Source organism: Athene noctua, chromosome 1 (genome assembly GCF_965140245.1).
Source record: "Athene noctua chromosome 1, bAthNoc1.hap1.1, whole genome shotgun sequence".
Lineage (NCBI taxonomy): Eukaryota > Metazoa > Chordata > Aves > Strigiformes > Strigidae > Athene > Athene noctua.
Window position 1 is genome coordinate 181,836,976 of NC_134037.1, and position 20,307 is coordinate 181,857,282.

General features: G+C 36.5%; 1 protein-coding gene across 5 annotated transcripts in view; it reads right to left on the bottom strand.

Annotated features, from left to right (window-relative positions):
- Window positions 1-162: 162 nt before the first annotated feature.
- The window catches only part of OFD1 (OFD1 centriole and centriolar satellite protein), a 33,351-nt gene continuing 13,206 nt past the window's right edge, over window positions 163-20,307 (bottom strand). For 3 of the 5 annotated variants that reach the window (XM_074906988.1, XM_074907014.1, XM_074907022.1), the window contains 11 exons: window positions 20,022-20,211; window positions 19,231-19,361; window positions 18,755-18,866; window positions 16,747-17,355; window positions 12,828-12,960; window positions 7,956-8,056; window positions 4,302-4,421; window positions 3,130-3,281; window positions 2,052-2,210; window positions 1,326-1,396; window positions 163-352 (listed from right to left, as the gene is read on the bottom strand). In XM_074906988.1, the coding sequence (XP_074763089.1) occupies window positions 307-352; window positions 1,326-1,396; window positions 2,052-2,210; window positions 3,130-3,281; window positions 4,302-4,421; window positions 7,956-8,056; window positions 12,828-12,960; window positions 16,747-17,355; window positions 18,755-18,866; window positions 19,231-19,361; window positions 20,022-20,211 (1,824 nt within the window). In that variant the 3' untranslated portion in view covers window positions 163-306. Of the gene's footprint in view, window positions 353-1,325; window positions 1,397-2,051; window positions 2,211-3,126; window positions 3,282-4,301; window positions 4,422-7,955; window positions 8,057-12,827; window positions 12,961-16,746; window positions 17,356-18,754; window positions 18,867-19,230; window positions 19,362-20,021; window positions 20,212-20,307 lie in introns of all 5 variants that reach the window. The other 2 variants (XM_074907004.1, XM_074906998.1) reach the window with 2 other exon arrangements.

The following is a 20,307-nucleotide window of genomic DNA, read 5'->3' on the forward strand; positions in this document are numbered from 1 at the left end:
GAAAAGCTGCCAGAGTTTATAGGAATTCAGTGCCAAAGCCAGTCTACCTCAACATACCCATTTGTTTCCTGGCACTGCTTTGTCCTCTCTCTCACCCCCCTCAAGGGCCTCCTTCTGGATTAATAACACATCAGGGCTCTATGAACTCAGTGACAAAAGTCATGAGACAACTCAAAAGTAGCTTTATTAATTTATAATTATACAGCCTGCAGTCTTGGTGCCTGACATTTATTACAACTTTTTACAGGCAGAAGGCTTCTTTAAACACATTTTATTGGAGAAAAAAAAATAATCAGTAGTTATTGTTCACCAGAAGTTTTCATCCACGTCTTCGTGAGAAATGCCTGTAGCACTGTATTAAGGAGAGGAGGGAGGGAAAGAAAGTGGTATGAGTCCAAAGTAGTTTCTTACCTTAAATCTGTTAATACTTACTTTAGAAAGAAAGTTAAGAGAGTGCCTGTGCTGCAGTTCTCTTGCTGTTTCAGTGAACTGAAGGAAACAAGCAAGCCTTTAAGGGTAAGGATTTGGGCCTTCGTTATCAGAAAGCCATCTTGTATCTCTCAAAACACAGCACTGTCTATCCACTACTTTTTGTAGCGCTTACCCAGTGAAAAGAACACAGCACAGGTACCACCTCAGGAGCACCAGGGTAGGGCCTGGTATGTAAAACAGCACTTTAAGGGCACAGATAATCCTGAATCATTACTACAGTTAGTGTGAGCGTTTTTTTTAAGTGCTCCGTATTTTCTGGTTATATATATTTTCATTTCTACATCTTCCAATAAAGTGAAATATTTGATAGAGGCTTTTTTCCTCTCAAGCAACTAAAAACTACAGCTCCTTATTTATCCATGTCTGGAGAGACCCAGAGGAAATGCCCCAGCTGTGCTAACTCAGTGCAGGCAGCCAAAAATCTCTGAAAAAAGTGTGTGAACTACTTTGTTAAAAGCCCATGATGCTACTGACAAGGTCAAAGCTAAATTCAATGCTAGTAACAGACTATCTACGAGGTCAGTCACAGGGTCCTTACCCAGGAAGAATCCCTCTTACTTCAGCTCACTGTGAAGGAACCCAGATGCTCCTCAGTGGCAGATAAGAAGTTCTAATTGCCACAGCTATCAAACAGATCATCAGATGCTGTTCCCGGATCTGAATGCCACACACTGCATAACTTAGCTGTATAAGAACTGGAGGGATCCCAAATTTTTCCAACACAGTTGCTTTTGATTACTAGTTTATTTTGCTTTTTAAGGAGACAGATGTCAACCATAATTCATGCGATAACAATTAATATGAAGCGATTAATAGTAATAAATGAGCCTTACCTGTCATCCTTTCCACTAGATGTAAGTCCCTCTGTAAGTGATACTTCTCCTATTTCTTCTTTTTTTAAATCCTAGCAATCAGAAAAATACACTTTCTGTAAGTTGTTCTTAAGTCAAGGTTTAAGTGACTCTAATAATAGTATCTGTATTTTAAGGCACCTATCTGAAAATAAAAATCTTCTGAAAGAGCCACCCTATTTCTACACATACTACATTGCATCTATAATAATGACACTTTGGAAAACCAGGTTTGGGTAATGTCTGAACAAAGGTATGCTGCATTCCTTCATCAGAGTGATGTTCACCCATGTACGTACCTGTTCTTTAAGGCCAAATTTTCCATTTTGCCAGAATAAATTATCAGTTGTGTTAGTGGAACACAAACTGACCTGTATGGAATCAAGCTGTGCTTAAACACAGTTAAAAATTGAGGACATTTAAATTTAAATACTGTCCTAGTACCTAAAAAACAAATAAACCTCCTCTTCCACAGGACACCAGAACAAAAACATTTCTAGAAGAAAGTTTTCTGTTTTTTTTCTTTTGAATCAACACATTTTTGCAATACAAATCCAAACACTCATCTCTGCAGGTTGTTACACAGAGCTTCTGAATGAAGAGAAAGCATAATGAAAAAATGAGAATATTGTTTTCATTCTAAGCATACTTAGCAAGACACAAATTCAGTCAATAATATTTTGGGAACCCAGTTTTAGGAATAATCACCTTGTTTGCCAGTTCCTGCTCTCTGCTCTGCTGAATTATTTTCATGTATTTTTCTAATGGATTTGGAGTAGCATCCTTTACATTATCTTCAGCTTTGCTGTTTTCAGATTTTACCCCCTCCTTATCTTCTTCATCTATTTTCATCGAGTCCTGGATCCACTTCAAGACACAAAATTAAAATTAAATACTGGTCAGCTTAAGAAAAAAATACCTTTATACCTTAATACCTGCACTGCATGCAGGATTTCATGTTAACCTCTGTAAAACATGCCAGTCTAAACAGCATTAAACTTGTTACATGCAGTTTGAGATGAAATGTTAAGCTATTGTTTCATTTCAAAAAGTGACATTTCAGAAATCCCACTAACCCTGCCTGAATGTCCGAGATGCTGTGAGGCCTGAGGCTTCTCTGTGTGAACTGAAGATGAGCTGACAAGGAATGCAAGTTTCTCGAAGGGCCTAGCTTGCTGGTGTGAAGGGTAGCCTAAGCATGTCTGATCAGTACCACCACACTGAATCCAATTAACCACAGTTTAAGGGTGGGAAGAGGGAAGACAAAACAGGAGGGAGCAAAAACATACAGGTCCAAGAAGTCCAGAACACTACCTCAACACATGCTACATCAGCTCAAAGGGATTTAAGTAAACTCCTTAAGGTCTCCTTATAACTTCTACTTGCAAGAAAGTACCCTAGATACCTTGAGGCTAATAAACAGATGGACAATAACATGGTTGGTGTTGTCCCACCAGCAGCAGTCCAGACCAGAAAGACAGCAAATGTATAGCTTGTTCCACTAGCATGGTGACAGCTGCCTTCTAAGTTCTAGCCATCAAACTGTAGCTTCCAGTTACATGAAGCACAGAAGAAAAAGCATGTTTCCAGTGAAAAAGTTACTTGGCATAAGGAGACATTCTAGCGAGACTCTGTTTAATCACACAAGTACATAAAAGAACAGCCTCTACTACTTTCATTTAAAGAATAAAATCTATTTTTAACCAAGTAACACACACAGCAATCCTAATATACATGGCAGTACTAAGCTGCATTACTGTCAGAAATTAAAATACTAAATCACCACCTCTTTGTCAAGCTTTTCCACTTCTTTTTGCTCTCTTTCCAAAGCTTTCTGTTGTTCTCTCTCTCCCCTTTCTTCTTTTGCTTTCCTTTCTTCTTCTAAGTTTTTCTCAACTTTTTTATTCTGTTCTTCAATTTGTCTTTGATCCAGCACTGCTGTGAAAAATTATTTCAACATCTGTGATTTATGCAGTTCAGTCATCTACTACAGTAGCATACAAATAAGTAGCAGGTTCCTGTACATTAATAGTAAATGAAAAACAACTGGGTATATTGTTTACACATATACCAAAGTTATTCTTGGGTATCTGGTAATGTTTCTTTCCACCGCTAAACATATTAGTCCAATATATGACTTACTAAGAGTTAAACAGTAGAGCCAAATTAGAGGCCCAAGAGGTGACAAATCTATACACTTCTCATTCCTGTATCATGGACTTTCTCATTAAATCTCGGTTATCCTAGAATTCATGTTGCTATATTCTTTCCCTCTCTGCAATACGGTTCGATACAATTCTTTATATTTATAAAGCAAAGGACTTAAAAAAACCTTTGAAAATTATTGCAGAACACACCGCTGATGTGACCAATATATTTATAGAGCTATGTAAGTAGAAGAGTATTCAGGTAATAATTAGATGGGCAAACTATATACTGGGAATTGTTAGAAGCTAGAAATCTCTTCTCTAAATCAACATCATAATGTTTCTATCTAAAACAATTATATGCGGCACTGAAACCATCCTCATCTACCCAAAGAATTAAAATTTCATCGTGATAACCGGATAAGCAGTAAATAAAACACTTAAAAAAAACAAACCAGGACAAAACCTTTCAAGACTTATTTCTATCAAGACCAGAAATAATATTTAATAATTATACTAAAAAGAAATAAACCAAAATCATCTCTCCAGAAGCTGTACAGGGGGTGGGACAGGTGGAAAAAGTGTTTAAATTAAAAACTAATTTAACCAAAACCAGGGTGAAAAAGCCATCCTCACATAGGAAAGCAAAAGACAACATTCCTCCCTCCTCATTATATAATTGGCACTTCTGGAAAACTTTTCCAGTCACGCCGTCATACGTACCTACAGAATGTTAAATATTTGGCTTTTTGTGTTATACATTTGACATTTAAAAAGGGTATTCACTTTTGTTTCTGAGCTGAGAACTCACTTAAGTCCTGCAGCGAAGCGGCTGTTGCTGGCACAGTGTCTGTGACATGGTTTCCATTGACAATGTCCCCAGATGGATGCAAGGCATCACTTTCACACTGCTCTGGAATGTCCCCCTGATCTGGAGAAGAAATTTGAACAATGGCTTCATTATTTTGTCATTACAATAGTGGAGCACAGCAATGGACACAAAGTGTGGGAATGGCCGAATTAGAACACATAAATATCAGCACTAATTGAGCATTTTCCCTTCAACTTCACCATTTCTCTGAGGATTAAGAATTATCATAGGCTGTACTTGCTTCTTCAATTACAGAATTGTTACTTTTGAAATTAGCTATTGGAACACATCTGTTTACAAAGCCAAAACAGATTCATGAATAAATATACCACAGAAAACCAAAATGTTTTCATTTCTTTACATAATCAAGATACATGTCAAAGAAAAATTACATGTCCAAGTTTAGGTCATTCTTTCTATGCACATAAAACAACCTTTAATTATTTGGTCACATATTTCTTTCTTAGGATTCTTGCCTTCTTCAGTGCACAGGATGGATACTGCTAACTCAGAGATTCTACACTATTTTCTTCTCCCTGTATAATGGGGCTCGAATTTACAAAAACACAATTACTGTACCTCCTCTGTGATCATCGCTATGATAGTAAACTGCTTCTTAATTATTTATTTGCAACATATGCAGACTGCTACCACCTCAATTTTATGGGAGAAAGCAAAGAGATAAAAAGTCAGATGTAGCCATTATCTCTTGGTAGCTAACCTTCTGAAATACAGAGAACCATTTTTCCAAGTATTTACTGTAACAGAGTACATATTCCTTATATATCTGCTTAAGTTTGTGTAATGGTTTAGAAAACATCAATTTCCCATCCTTCACATATTATAAAGGTTTCAAGCATTTTATTTTTCCACATGATAATAAAACTGAAATATTTTGCACAAAAAACCCCAAGACATGCAAACTGATCAGCTTCTCTCTCAGAATGGTCTGAATCTCTGTAAATTAAAATTCTTTTAAAGGAATTATAGATGAAAGCATCACAGAAAATTTCTGTCAAACTGTCGGTCTTGCTAAGTTATGAGAATGTTTTCAGTTTCTTACAAAAGCAACAGGAAGTCCTACCAGCTTTGCCTAGGAAAGTAAATTCTATATATGTTTTTTATGTAAGACTGAAATAACAGGCTATCACGCTCAAAAGGAAATCTATGCCATTTTTTTTCCTCTCTCTAACTTTAGGTTTAAATTCTAAGAATCACAGACAACGTTATTAACAACAACATTTTCACATGAGGCATCAGTGTGTTTCAAGGTCTGTAATATTTAAATAATTCCTTTCACAAAAAATTCCTTTCACAAATAGATTCCTGTTAAATATTATATCTAACTTTTAAAGGTCTGCTAACCACACACAAACAAAAAAACCACCAAAACCAAAACAATATAGTACAAAACATCTTTACATGAGCGTTCTGCAAAGGCAAAAAAGGTAAAACTCTTTGTACACCTTCACTACTTTATGTAAGAGTGAAGACCAAGAGATGCATTACTTCCTTAAGAAGAGCCCATCAACTAAAAGCAATCACTGCCAACAGAAATTCCAATCTTTTCTTGCTAGAGCTCACTCAGAGTAGGATTAAGTCTTCCACATTTTCCGGTACCTGTTTCACTCCACCGTTTGTTTCTACTCTTAGCAGCTTCTTTCTTCATTATATCTTACTCTATATTTACTTTTTAGATTTTACATTCTTATTCCACCCCAGTTCCTCCTGGGCTACTTTCTCCCCTTTTAACCATTCTGATTTCCTTCTACATACACAGATTGTCTTTTGATGCAGTCTGACCCGAATAAAATACTGTTGATTGGGAAACCATCAGCATATGCAAACTCTTAAAATTATTCTTTTGACTACCACATGTCACTAAATGATTCAGTGGTAACTTACTTGGGCACAGCATCTATTCAGGCCTAATTGCCAAGAAAATGCCAGTCTATTCTCATATGTGATAAGAGTGAAATGTATTCCTAAAAGTCTCTAATACAAAATTAAACAAATAAATCTAAATCTAATTAAAATATGAGATGAGTAGAAACTACTGGCGGCTACAGGCTCGATTCACATTCAAATAATGGATTTAAAGCTTACAAAAAGAGAAGTAAATGAGATAAATTAAAAACCAGCAAATGTACTGAGTAAAACTTCACAGAGAAATGCATAGATGAGCCATCGGCTTCTTCTAGTTATCTCTGAACATTATCAGCACATCTGCTGTTTAAACAAAAAAATCTTCTTTGGTTGGTTTTTAAAATACTGAAAGCCATATTCACACAGGTTCAGGGGAGTGAGCAAGGGCATCAGGCCATCTTCCATATGACCTAACCACAAGCAAAAGAATAAGCCAGTCTCAGACCCAGGAAAACACTCACACCGATTAAGAATATCTTCTTTGAAATCAGTGATTCTAACTCTCCCATACAATAATTATAATCTCTTCCACAACTATAAATTTAATTATACCACCTAACGATGTATCTCTACCAGTCTCAAGACTTTACAGACCTAACAAAATCTGGAAATGGGAAAGGTGTTAAGCTTGCTGTTCACATCATCTTCACTGACAATTTCACTTTCAACCCACAGTTTCATGGGAGAAAAGGCTGCTCAGGTCCAACATTAAAATGTCACTCAAATGCTGAAAAACTAGAAAATGAAGCCAGTAACTGCTTCTGTTTCTCTCTCTATATAGAAATGGCTATAAAGTGCATTAACTTTTATTATCCTCCTCTTTCTACAGTACCTTTGTTACATCATAATTTTTTCTAAACTGACCCTGCAGGCTTGACTGCAGCATATAGAGAGAAGGGAACATTTTACAGCACACAATGAAAAATACCACATAATGATAAAGTTCTTCCTGCAACCAACAGAGAGAGGAAATGTAAATAAATAAATAAAATGCTGACCTCAGAGAAAAAGAAAATTAAGATAAAATTAACGTTTCGGTAACTGAACCATATGTTCCAAAACTATTCAGAATTGCTGATTAATAACAGCATAATTGCAAGTGTTCTTCACACATTTACAGACACACTTCTAAAGTAACTTCTAATTCATAAGACTATTTAAGCCTCAGTTACTGAAGGAAAAAAATCAACGTGTATATGCAATGGCTGCAGAAATTTATCCTCAGAGTTACAACTTGGTAACACTGCTCTGACATTGGTCCATGATGAATGCTCCTTGGAGATTTACTTCATGCAGCAAATATAATAAAGCCTCAAGTTAGTTCATATACTAGTACACCTTGTGGTTTTAAAATAAAAATCCGATATAGTTTTAAAATATTCTGAAACAACCGTCAGACATACATTAATCTGAACAAGGTTATGTAAGATTTCCAAACAAAAAGTATGTTCCCAAATTTCAGAACAAACTCGATTTTAGTGTCTATTTACTCCTCTAAAGATGCAAATATGAAGAACATTAATCCCTCGTCATCCGACACAGTTTTTCTTATTTCCAACATCAGTCAGAATTTTTTCTCCCCAACTACAGTCTTAAACTATCAAGACAACTGTCTCAGAACTGTTAAGCTCTAAGGTGTTAAACTGTCTAAAATGCACTAAAACTTACATTCAAGAGAAGAAATGTGTTCTTCAAGGTCCTCATACATTAATTTCTTTGGTTTGGGGATATCACTGAAATCTTGTTTATCTGTTTGTTGATTATGAAGTCTGAAAGAAGAAGAAAGAACATAAATAATTTAAATAGAAATGCTAAACTTTTAAGCAAATAGCAATACAAGAATTACTCACATGCTTAGCAACGGACTAAACCAAACCATGAAACCAAAATGCTGTAACTTTCTGACTCAAAAGTTATTTAAATATGGTTATTATGGTTAATAAGTTATCTCCATCTCTCCAATAGCCACCTCCCTGCAGCCTTTCCCCAAGGCCTAGATATGACATAGGCATGACATTAAAACAAAATACACTCTCAGAAGGCATAAAAAGGAGTAAGGGGAAAAAAATATGGAGAAATACAATTAATTGTGACACTTAGTCAACCAAAATTAAGAAATTTGCCTTTTTAGGCTCTGTGTTACCATCTAATTCCCACTTTGACATTATCTTAACAGATGTGTTTGAAATGTATTAGGATTAGACGTCTGACAAAACATATAAGCAGGGGTGAAAATCTGGGTGCTGCGAAAAATGGGGTTGGTGCCCTCATTCTAAATCCCCATTTATCTCATCAGCAGGATAATGTGGAAGAACAATATCTCCCACGTGACACAGCTACTAAACTCTGACCAGAAACAGAATAGCAAAAGGAGCGCAGGTCACTAATGAAATTCAGCAGCAGCACTTCATAAAGGAGCTTACTACACACCAGCTGGTGCTCTTCACCACGGCATAAATATGTTTATGTTTACAATTTCTAAGAATTCAGGTTTTCTGTGGGGCAAATGTGGAGAAAAAACCAAAACACACCTCCACAATGAGACATGTTCAATAAAAAAAGTAAATGTGGGGACACACAAATAAATCTGCATTGTCAAAAGAATAGTAACGTCAGTGGGGAAAAACTTGCATTTAATTTACCGGGTATAACTGGAACTTCAAGTTTTTGGAAGCTTACTTCATGCTTTTAGTCTTTCCTTCATAGAAATGGTTAAGTGTTAAACAATTCTTAAGGATGCAAGGTTCAAGGACTTGCATGCCACTTTCTTCAATACTGAGTCCTGCAACAGTGCTAGAAAAGACAGCCAATACACTGCCTCAAATTCAGTGACCTGAAGAGGTCTGCCTCATGAACACGTGTTTCCAAACAGTTTTCAAAATTCATTCCATCATACAAAGCTGGCAATCAAACCCTGGACTGCACCTAATGTCAGTATTCCATGTAATGGTACTGGTGTGCCAATCAACACCAAATTATTAAGTTGCATGGGTTATACTTAAAATTACCATTAAAGCTTAAACAAAAGCCAGCAACCACCATCTAAACTATGTTGTTAATGTCTGAAATCACTTTTTTAGCCTGAAACTGGTAACAACACTCACAACTGGTTTCTTCAGCCCTAAACAAAAAAAACCAGGAATGGTTTAAGATTATAATCTGCTTATAACTCTAGTCTTCCTGTCTGTGTTTATTGGCTTCCTTCATACCACTGGTATCTTGAAACATAAATAAACAAGGAGCTCCTGTAGTCACAAAAGCAACTGTTCTTCCCTGCTGACAGAGGTCTAACTTGTAATAGCTTACTGGTGTTACGGCATCATATTTTCTTTTCTTTTCAGAGAAGTTCCCATTGCCGCTTCAAATCTACAGGTCATAAACTAATCCCACAATACACATCAATGATGTGGCATTTGCTAATAATGAGAGTAAATTACAGGAAAAGCCCACACATGCATTTCTCAAATATTTTATATAACAGAAAACAGTAAAAGGCACAAGAAATTAAAAAATACTCAACAAAAGAATGTTTTCCCTTTAAGAAAGTCTGGGAAAGCAGAAAGTTCAAGAAAATTATTGGGACCTCATACCCTTGCTTTGTCACAGGGAACCCAAGTAAGCAACTACAACCTGCAGCTGCCTGTCCAGACCCCAGCCTGTTCTCTGCAACACAACTTGCTCATACTGTTCTCTCTTCAGGCAGTGTGGGCTCATCACATTAGAGCATTTTCCCTTATCATCGTAACATGCAGGTTAACATTCAACCTTCACTTTGTAAGGTCTGTCACAGGAATACAGGAAATCTGAGACATACTGTAGAGAATGTGAATGAGCAGGGAAAGAAGAGACAGTCACCCAAAGGAATTAACCTCACAGTCCCTCGAAAACCCAACAGCTTCTTTTCAAGGCCAAGAACATATAGGCTCTCCCCAGATTCTAACCATGAAAGAGACCCTCTTTTGACAACTTTATAACAACAAAATAAGAAAGCCCTACAAATGCCTGCTAGAGCTGCTCCAGGATATGCTTCCTTGAGGCATCAAATCTGGAATAATGGCTAGCAGGCCAATTCAAGTGTCTCTTCTTAGGAAAGAAACATTAAAAATTAAATATCCAAGCTTTTTCTAAAGATATGTATTCAGGTTCTCAGTTTTGGAGAGCGGAGGCACCAGTGACCATTAAGAACAGAATAATTTCATACATGGAAATAGGAGATACAGAGAGGAAAGAGAAGTTACTTTTCTGCAGCTTAATTTTGCTCAGTTATTCCCTTACTTAAAATATTAAAAAAAAAAAAAAGTAAAAGAAAAAATAGTAAAGTTCTACTACCCATCCCATTCCCACATGAAAGGAAACCGGAGATTTTGTATTCTGAAAAGTTATACAGGCACATGAACAAGTTCTTCAGAGAAAAATAAAGTTAGCATTACAGCTTGTTAATGAATGAAATGAGAATGTACAACTGCCTTGATTTAAATTCTCAAACAAGCAGCAGAAACTACCAAGCTTCAATCAGTCAGAGCACAGATGTAAAAAATAGACTCAATAAAAGAGATAGCTTTGCTCAAGGAACTAGTGACCTTTTTTTTTTATTAAGGGTTTTTGTGTGCATCAAATATAAACTCAAGAGCTTTTCAAAATCAAGGGTATGCAAAAGGCCTATTCAGATATGGGAAAGGTGAGAGATTATCATGACTTTGGACAAGAATTTATGATGAGCTTGTAGTTTTATGTTTTTCTTGAAAAATAATTTCAAGTTTTTGAAAAATAAAGTTTACTACTTTAAAGACCCAAATTTGTCTTCTGAAATGAAGTTTGTTCTCAAATTAATCAGCAAGAGTTCTTGTTAGCTTTATCAAGAACATATTTACATGTAGCCCTCTGTGCCATCCAAGAGAGGAATCAAAACTCTCAAATCCCAGAAGAGCTCATGACAGTAAACTGCTAAAAATATGTTCATATTCAGCTAATCTGTATGAGGGCAAGATGTCCCATAGGATTGTTGTAAATAAGACATGCCAAGCAACAGTTAATTGGCCACTGTAGTATGTTCACATTCCCATTAGCACCACAGTATAGACATTATTCTTACTCAAAAAAGTATACAGTCTAAATTTTTAAATTATCAATATGGTCCAAAGTTATGGGACACCAAAAAAAGACATATCTTGGACATATGCACACATTCTTCACATGTTTAAAAAATAAGATTTTTTCATAGATATTATACATAGGCACCTAAGTCAGTAGTCGTTTAACTCAGATTTACTAGTAGGAACCAAATTTTACTTTCTTAGGAAACTTTTAGAAAACACATTTTTTGAAATTAGTAGATTAGCAGCATATTTATTTATTTATTAACAGTGAATTATTCAGCTGTCTGAAAGTGGTCTACTGTGAAATACAATGAAACAGAAGGTCTACACTGATACAATAGATTTCAAGTGCTGCAGAACTTGCAGCTCTCTTGAAATATTGAGGATCCGCACGACACCTTGCTTTCAAAGGTTTGTCAGAACACTGACACATGAAAAGTAGAGAAGCAAAGAAAGGCAAAAGCAAAGACAGAAGGGCAAAAGCAAAGACAGAAGGGCAAAAGCAAAAGTTCATTGTTAAATCTAGAACTACATCTACAGGGATACCTACAGGTCTGAAAACCAACAAAGTTAATCAGCCTGACCTGAGCCCAGGAGCACCTGAACTTGGTATGACTTCTATCTGTCAGGTGTGCCTTAGTGGTGACAGCACACACCAAATGAACCACCTTCTATCTTTGAAGGCACACACAGTTAACAAAGCAATACTTACAGTGGTTGAAGTAGCACAAAGTGCTGAGAAGCACAGTTCTAAATATTAATTAGTATCCTTAAACAGCAGAATTTGAGCTAAATTTCAGTGATGATCAGTTTGCTATATCTGCATTAAATCAACATGTGCTTAGGGTGCCCCACATTCTCACTCTCCAGGCTTTTTGATCCTTCGCCTAGCATTTTTCCATAGCAGTGGATTTTTTAGGCTCTGGAACTAGTGCTGCCATTACTGTTTCTCCACAACAGAGGGAATCTTTGCAATAACCTTTCACCCTTGCCCAACTATAACAGGGTAATGACTTTATGGAACACTTCATAAATCAATCAAGTTTTACTTTGTCATAGGACAAGAATTAAAAAAAAACCAAACAAACAACAACCTGTTGCATTCATCTGAAGTTTCCAATGCACTTGAGTTTCAAGTATTTCACTGTGTGTAACTTTGCACTGTAAGGAAGTACAAATTTATCACAGGTGAAAAAGTCAAAGCATACTTGCCAAAGGTGTTGGGGTTTGAGAGAAGGGTGTGTTTGGGTTTGGGGTTTTTTATAACTAAGTTCCTCTTGAGGCATATTATTCAAGAATGGAAATCTTTATCCATCTTTAGCAAAGTTCTCACTTATAACATTAATGTATTATTTGAATTATAAAAGCAGCTATTGCCATGAACAGTTAGGTAAATGTTTCTTTAAAAAGCAGGTTTAAAAAGTTGCCTTGTAAACAATGTTACCTGATTTTCTGGCCATGACTGGATGGTGATGAAGAAACTGACTCAGAAGATGAAAGTAGATAAGGCTTTGAAATAGGAGAAAGCACCTGGTCAACACTCTGCTGTGAAGAGGCAAGGTATGAGCCACTGATGTCTGTAGAATAAAAATCCCACAATTTGTATTAGTTGGTTATTTGTCCTACCATTTCTCAGACATGTTTTTACAACACATGCATAACTGGACTGTGCAGGCACCACCATTATAGGGCAACTAACATCCAGATCCTAACACGTACTTTCTTGTACTGGTTATTTATTTATTTATTTACCTCTCCTGTATGGGAATTCTCCTCTACAAGCCTTGACCATCATAAACTTACTCCTCACAAAGCCTGCGATTATCATCACCCAATAATATGTCCAGGTTTCCCACAAACTGCAGCCCCTCTGCCAAACACCAAATAATTTCTCCCATGATGGGCATTAGAGAAGGCAGTTACAGACCTGGATTTCAAGCTCGAGATGTGCTTACTAGCCAGGAAAAATAATGCCGGAGGTCTCCCAAAGGCCATTCTTCCTAAGAAATTCAACCTGTAGGTTTCATTTTCTACAGATTTGTGAAAATGGGTGATGAAGCAAAGAAAAAAATCTTTGAAGATTTTATCCTCTTATCAACTGCTGTAAAGCTATTGGGGGAGGAAACAGACAGTATGACTAAAGAAGTCTTGAGTTTCCTAAGAAACCAAGGCAAAACCCAAAACCTCTGCATTAAAAAGCCTTTTAATCAATCTTGCCAAGCCCAGCACTTTGGTTAAATCTGACTTTGCAATCTTGATTTTCCTTTCCTGTGCAGCTGCACAGGTCTTTCATTACTAGACTATGGATTATTATTTTTTCTACAAGATATGGTATTCACTCAGTAAGCAGGTACTGTTGTTTTTCTTCTCTTTATTGAGCAAGTAACTTTTACTGTAGTTAGTGCTAATTTGGCTCAAGAGACAGATGAAAAGCCATTATTAACACTCCCATACTTGAAGTTCTCTAAGGTTGTCGTATAGACATGCACCCTGTTCATGGTGCACATCACAGTGCAGAAGTCAGGATGCTTCAGACTAGGGGCTGCCCATAGATTTTTATCTCCAGACACCCCTGTGTCCATGCAGCACAGATGAAGACCCTCTAAGGAAGCTGAGCACTAACAGAATGGGACCCAGCAGTTACATCATACTTACGTGTCAGCAGTACCTCTTCATGGTGGGAACCCTCAGCCCACCCACATACAATTTTTTATAAAATAAGTTGTTAAATTTTCAGAGGCAAAACAAATGGACAAGAACAGCATGTAGTACTTGCTGCATACACCTTCTTGACGTAACACATACTGCACGTCAGGACACAGGTGGCACACCAGCCATCTCATATAGCAATTTACTACAACCTACTACTATTTAGTAAGCTGTCTGCAAGACTCACAGCCCTTGCTCTTTCTCATTACAAGGTACAAAGTTTGGTCAAGTAATGATGAAGGCGAAAAGTACTGATGAAGTAATAAGAAGCATGAGTCAGATGGCAATCCAAATTTTTTTCTCAGTAACTATTTCTTGACCCATGTTACTGCCCAGAGTTTGGAGACAGTAAGCAGGGGAAAACAGAAAAGGATCCTGTCCTACTTTTAGCTGCTCTTCAAGAAACAGGCTTACTCCTTCCCAGTAGAAAGTCAAAGCCTGAAAGATGTCTAACATGAATGGGGTTGGGAAGGAAAACAGTCAAATACATGAGCTAATTTAAAAGAAGAGAGAAAACCTCATAGCCTTCCCCTGGCAGATTATGCAGTAAAACCGCTGCTAGGTCTGCCAACTACAAGTATTTTACAGGAGGACACACATCTTCCTTTCATCTTTTGAAGATAGGTGCTGAGAAATGAGCTGCAGTTGTCACTGAGGTATACCTTACTTAAAGGAAAAACAAATCTCAGATTCACATGCATAATCTCTTTTAAATCTTAAAATTTATTCTGAGCTGTTCTGAGCACTGAAAACCTCCATGGAAGCTTCCAGAATGACTTATGTTTTTCTAGCAAAATCACACCTGGTGCTTCTGCCATCTCTAGCACAAACGATAACATATATACCAGTATAAAAGCACTCCTTCTCACAAGACTCTTGAAACAGAGGTGACGTATCAGCAGGGAAGCAATCTAACTGGAAGCAGATGAATCACTCCACAGCACATTAGCACTAAAGCTACCCTGCTTACTAGGGCAAGTACTTCATCAATTCACCTTGAGAACATATCACCTAGCTGCAACCTAGTTTCCTACACTACATACCACTCAACATCTGTAACACTTAAGTCAGGTAATGCCCTCCTTTGTTATTCAACTCCTATCCCTCTCCAGAACAAGTCAGTCTGGTGCATTAAGCAAAGAACAGATCCAGTGGAAAAAAAGACATCAGCCATCACATAACTAGCCTCTGACAGGTTCAAAGGCAGGAAAGGATCATGCACACAACTTTAATTTTTACATTTCCTGATTTTACAATAAAATCCTACTTTTATGAAAGATTTTGTGTGTGTGCAGTATTAAACAAACAGTCCATAAGTACTTTATACAGAAGCTGACAGAGAAAACCTAAAAAGTAAACAACTGCTTTGGAAGTTCAAGTTTTCAAATATGTTTTCAGTAACAGAGCATGATATTCTACATGCAGAAACACAGGGACAGCCACAACAGATCAGGTTGTAACCAGTTTCTAACAATGCCCACTACTAAACTAAACTAAAATTGGAAAAGGAGAATACTTATATCCTACTTCTGTCAACACCCACCCTGACCTTTCCTCAATCAATATTTTTTTGTGATCTTCCTGACAAGTAAGTTTTATTCCTGTATCTATACTTGTTGCCACAGAAGCAATAAATGCCACAACTTACTCCTGGTATGAAAAAGTACCTCCTCCTTCCTTTCAGTTTTACAGGATTCTGGGGTCTGCGAAACAGCAATTAATTGATCCCTTTTCACCTTTTCCACATTACTCATTGCTTTCCAGATTTCCCACAGCCCACCTCAACCAACTCTTCTCCAAACTAAGCTGCCCTTCTTGTATTTAACCTTCCTTCAATGCAGAAGCTGATCATTAATTTTTTTTTGTTACTATCTCTTTTTTTCATCCTATATTAAATCCACTTTGAGCTAGGGTGACAAGAATGGCATGACTCAAGAAGCAGATGTACTGCAGATTTGAAACAACATAATGGTTTTTAAATTTAAAATTCTCTTCTTCTTTGCTTGCTTTTCTGACTACTGCCCCTTTAAAAAAAAACAACTAAGTAACTATTAGACACTGTGAAATTAATAGGAAATTACAATTTTCCAATCATGACCAAACACTAATCCCCTCCCCTCACAACTGCTCAGGAATATTTGACAAAGATGTCACAGCAAAAAAACAAACAAAAGCAAATCTGGAGCTTTCAGATTGGAAAACTCAATTTAAGAGAAGCGAGACAAAGTAGTCTTCCACTGCACACATTAACCACAACAGCTAAATGAAAGGATAGGAATACAGAGGGAAGGTTATTAAAACTAGGAAATTACAATTAATGATGCAGAGTAGTTATACTTAAGAGCAACTATTGAATGAAACTCTGCATATCGTAAGGTTACACCTGTAGTGAGTTATATGGTGTAGTCTTCTCTTTAAAGCTACCTGAATCAAGTGCAGTATGTTTAGCCTCCCTCAAAGTATTTCTCCAGTACTTGTTTCCACAAAAAAGCAATAGTCCAAGCAGATAGCATATTTTGTCTCTGACTTTCCTGCCTCTTAGCAATTAACAAATGAGTGAAAGATGATCACTGCTAAATCTTTCTCTTCCCATAGTGCAAGAGGAACAGTAAGTAAAACCTCACTACCACACCACATTAACAATTGTGACTTACCATCTGAAATTTTCATTTTACCAAGATCTTCCAATTTGGAAACAGGAGTAGAAGAAAGGCGTCTTGAAGAAGACACTCCTCTCTGTGGTGGTGTTAAGGGATTTTTAAAGATATCAACCTGCCCAGTGCTTTTGATGTATTTTTCACCTCTTGGACTGCTCAGTGGGGAATGCTGGGAACTAGGATTATCCTCTGGAAGTTCATGCTGTGTAGACAAGGGAGGTCTACTAATAGGACACTGTAGAAGTAAAGGAGACTGCATCTTTCTTGGCGTTCTGCTTGCAGCTGCATCCTGCATAACTCTGTGTTGGTAGTTCCTGTAGGCTTCTTCCAAATACTCTGCCTCTTTTTCCAGTTCTTTTATCCTAGCCCGGGTTTGTGCCATACACTCCAGGTCAGAATCTGGAGAAGCACTGCGTGGCTGTAACTGCTGATGATAGCCAACTCTTGGCACAGCATTTACCTTCATCCCATCAGTCATAATCTGATTCTTCAGGAACGTGCTATCCACATAAATATCATGAGGTACAATTCTGTCACCAGTGAAGTCAAGTACAGAGCGATCGACAAGCGAAGGCTTGGGATTCCGATACACTTCATTTTCCAGAGCTAAATGATAACAAGAGAAAGTGAGTGACAGTAAAGAGTGAGAGGAGGAGACCCATAATGAAACAGAAACAGTAAAACACAGCATTTACATCCCAATTTGATCAAAATTATTTTAACATGGAATTGGCTTAAATTCTGAGAATTTAATGGGTTGATTTAAATGTATTTTTAATGTAGCTGCACAGCTGCAAATTATTGCCTACTATTTTTTTAATATGTAATCCTTCCATGTAAAACTACCTGAAGTATGCTCTCTACAATGTTAGTTCTTAAATTATGTTTAAATAAATAAATAGAAATGAAAACATCACCACATTGGACACATTATATCCAACCACGCTATTAAAGGGTGAGGGACAGAGGGCAGGCCACAAGTCTTAACAGTCTCCTTCTATTTAGATCAGAAATTTGGAGAAAAACAACATAGCACATGTTTTTTTTAAAAAAGTATTTCTCCAGAATTGCAATGTTTCAGGGCTGTCTGCTTCCTGGCTTGCACTTGTATGCTTCAGCAAGCCCAAAAGACAAATCTATAGGGTTGTATCTTTCTCAGCAAAATAACAACCTTGCTTTTATTCTACATAAATAGTTCTTCAATGACATCCTTAACTCTGATGCAAAATAAAAGTCCCTGAAGTACTTTCAGTCATTTAATTAAAATATATATTTGATATTTTGACACTAACAAATTTCCAATTCCAAATGGTACCGACACTTGTACCATATATGGAAATGTACATATTGCACAAGTGAATAAAATATTGCATATTCTGAACTATGGTACAACACATGCTGTATGTAAAGTATAAGCACTGGAGACTTCAATTCCATATTTTTAGCTTAAATATACATCCCAAAACTTCTATTTATCATACTTGATATTAGCAGTGTGACAGACAGGCATCTTTAGAACTACATTTCTTCAGACTGAATTGCTTTATACAGATGCCTCTCTCTTTCTAATGTCTGTATGAGGTTCATAAGTTATTAGCCTTGACAGTTTAAAGGTTAGATTTAAATTTGTGAGGTACAAAATAAATTGAAAATTGATTATTATTATTATGAACATTCAAGAGTCAAAATGATTAAAACACAACTTGCGCCCTGAAAAACAGTGATTATGTTATCACCAAACATTAACGTCTTCATACTGAAGAAAGACAATAAAAACCATGCAAGTGTTCAGGAAGGAATGTTTTCCCTTCCTCCTATATGTTTGTTTTCTGAAAGGAATAAGTTGTAACGAGTCTGCTTTTTAAATTGGACTTTTAGATTTTGATTTTAAACTTGAAATTTACTCACTGGTGATATATTAGTTCTATGCAACTGCAGCTTTTTAATCTTCTGGAACTTCTTACACTGGCTAGGTAAAAGGACAGTTCTGGTATAAGATACAAACCTGCCTGTGTTTGTTTCACCTGCAATTTCAGTTCTTCAACCTGCACGTTTAACTTCCTGACAGTAGCTTCGGAGTCCAACAGTTGGGTTTTTAACTGGGCACAACGCTCAACCTATAAGAGAGATTGACAGAAAAACAAAACCCAGCATAATTCTAACAAAACCAGTAATGTCAACTGGCTGAATACTTGTTTCTAAATGTTCTTCAGGTCTGGTCAAACCATATATACATAGTATCCTACTGAAAGTCAGTGCTGACAACTACTTGAAGATTTACTTTGGTTATGTTGGGTAGGGGGTTTTTTGGGGCCTTTTTTTTGTAGTGTTTTGGTTTCTTTAGAGTTATTTACATAAAATAAGTGGAGTACAAACAAACCCCTTTAACTACACACTAAACGGCCTGCACAGGTATAGGTAAATGTGAATAAGATGACAGGAAGAAGAAAGGATTCAAATTATTTCGAAAAAATAATTTACCTCACTTTGTAGCTGCTTTTCCAAAATCTGCCTATGACTTTCAAATTCATCCAGCGCCAGCTTCCTAGAATGTTCCATTCTCTTCAGCTCCACTTGGCAGGCCAGGTACTCTGCCGAGGGCTGGGACAACTCTGCCCAGAAAGAGAAATACTAGACACTCAGCCATGGAATAATAAGTGTGCACTTTTCTATATGATACCCCTTCAAAATGTAAAGCTGATTTGTTTTTCGGAACATAACAAGGCTTTGTTGAATAAAGTACTTAGGAAATTTTTTTTTCTTCTTTTTACAAAGGACTGACATTTTCTTGCCATAGTCATTTAAGAACTAGATACAGACTGTTCTATTCTGGAAGAAAAATACATACCTTTACTTTATGTAACTGGGTATACATCTCTACCATAATCTCAAAAGCACATTAAAACTACTTGGCATTTTATATCTGTAGCCAGGCAAGCACTTAAAAATAATAACGCAATGTTCTTTTACCATGATTAACCACACCAATACTATGGTTAGAAATACTGCACAGCTTTTTTCAAAGGGTGAAAGGGTTATTCTTAATATTATTATAGCTACCACTTAATTCAGGATTTCTACTATAGATCCATATTAAAGAAAATAAACTTCTAATGTCAAGGACTGTTTCATTTTACACAAATATTAGTTGGGATTTAATGCAAACTACTAGCATACATAATACAAAGAATGTATTGTAATGAAAATTTATTTCTAAACAAATACTTGTAAGGAAACATAAACAAGAAAATTACTAAATCATTCACACTTACTGTCTCGAAGATGCTGGTTCTCACTACGAGTCTCATCCAGCTGTTGCCTAAGTAGTTTATTCTGCACTTGGAGCTCCAATTTCTCCTCCTTTAGCAAAGGATAGTCTGATACCTCTTTCAGTTTTTCTGTCAACAACTGGTTCTGCTTATTTACCAACAAAACCTGGGCCTTCACTGACTCCAAATCCAGCTGCAGATAAAGAACAGTTTAGAAGCTTATGAACTGCTGTACTACTTAACCATTATTTTTATTTCACATTTTCTTTTTCTTTTTTTTTTTTAATTA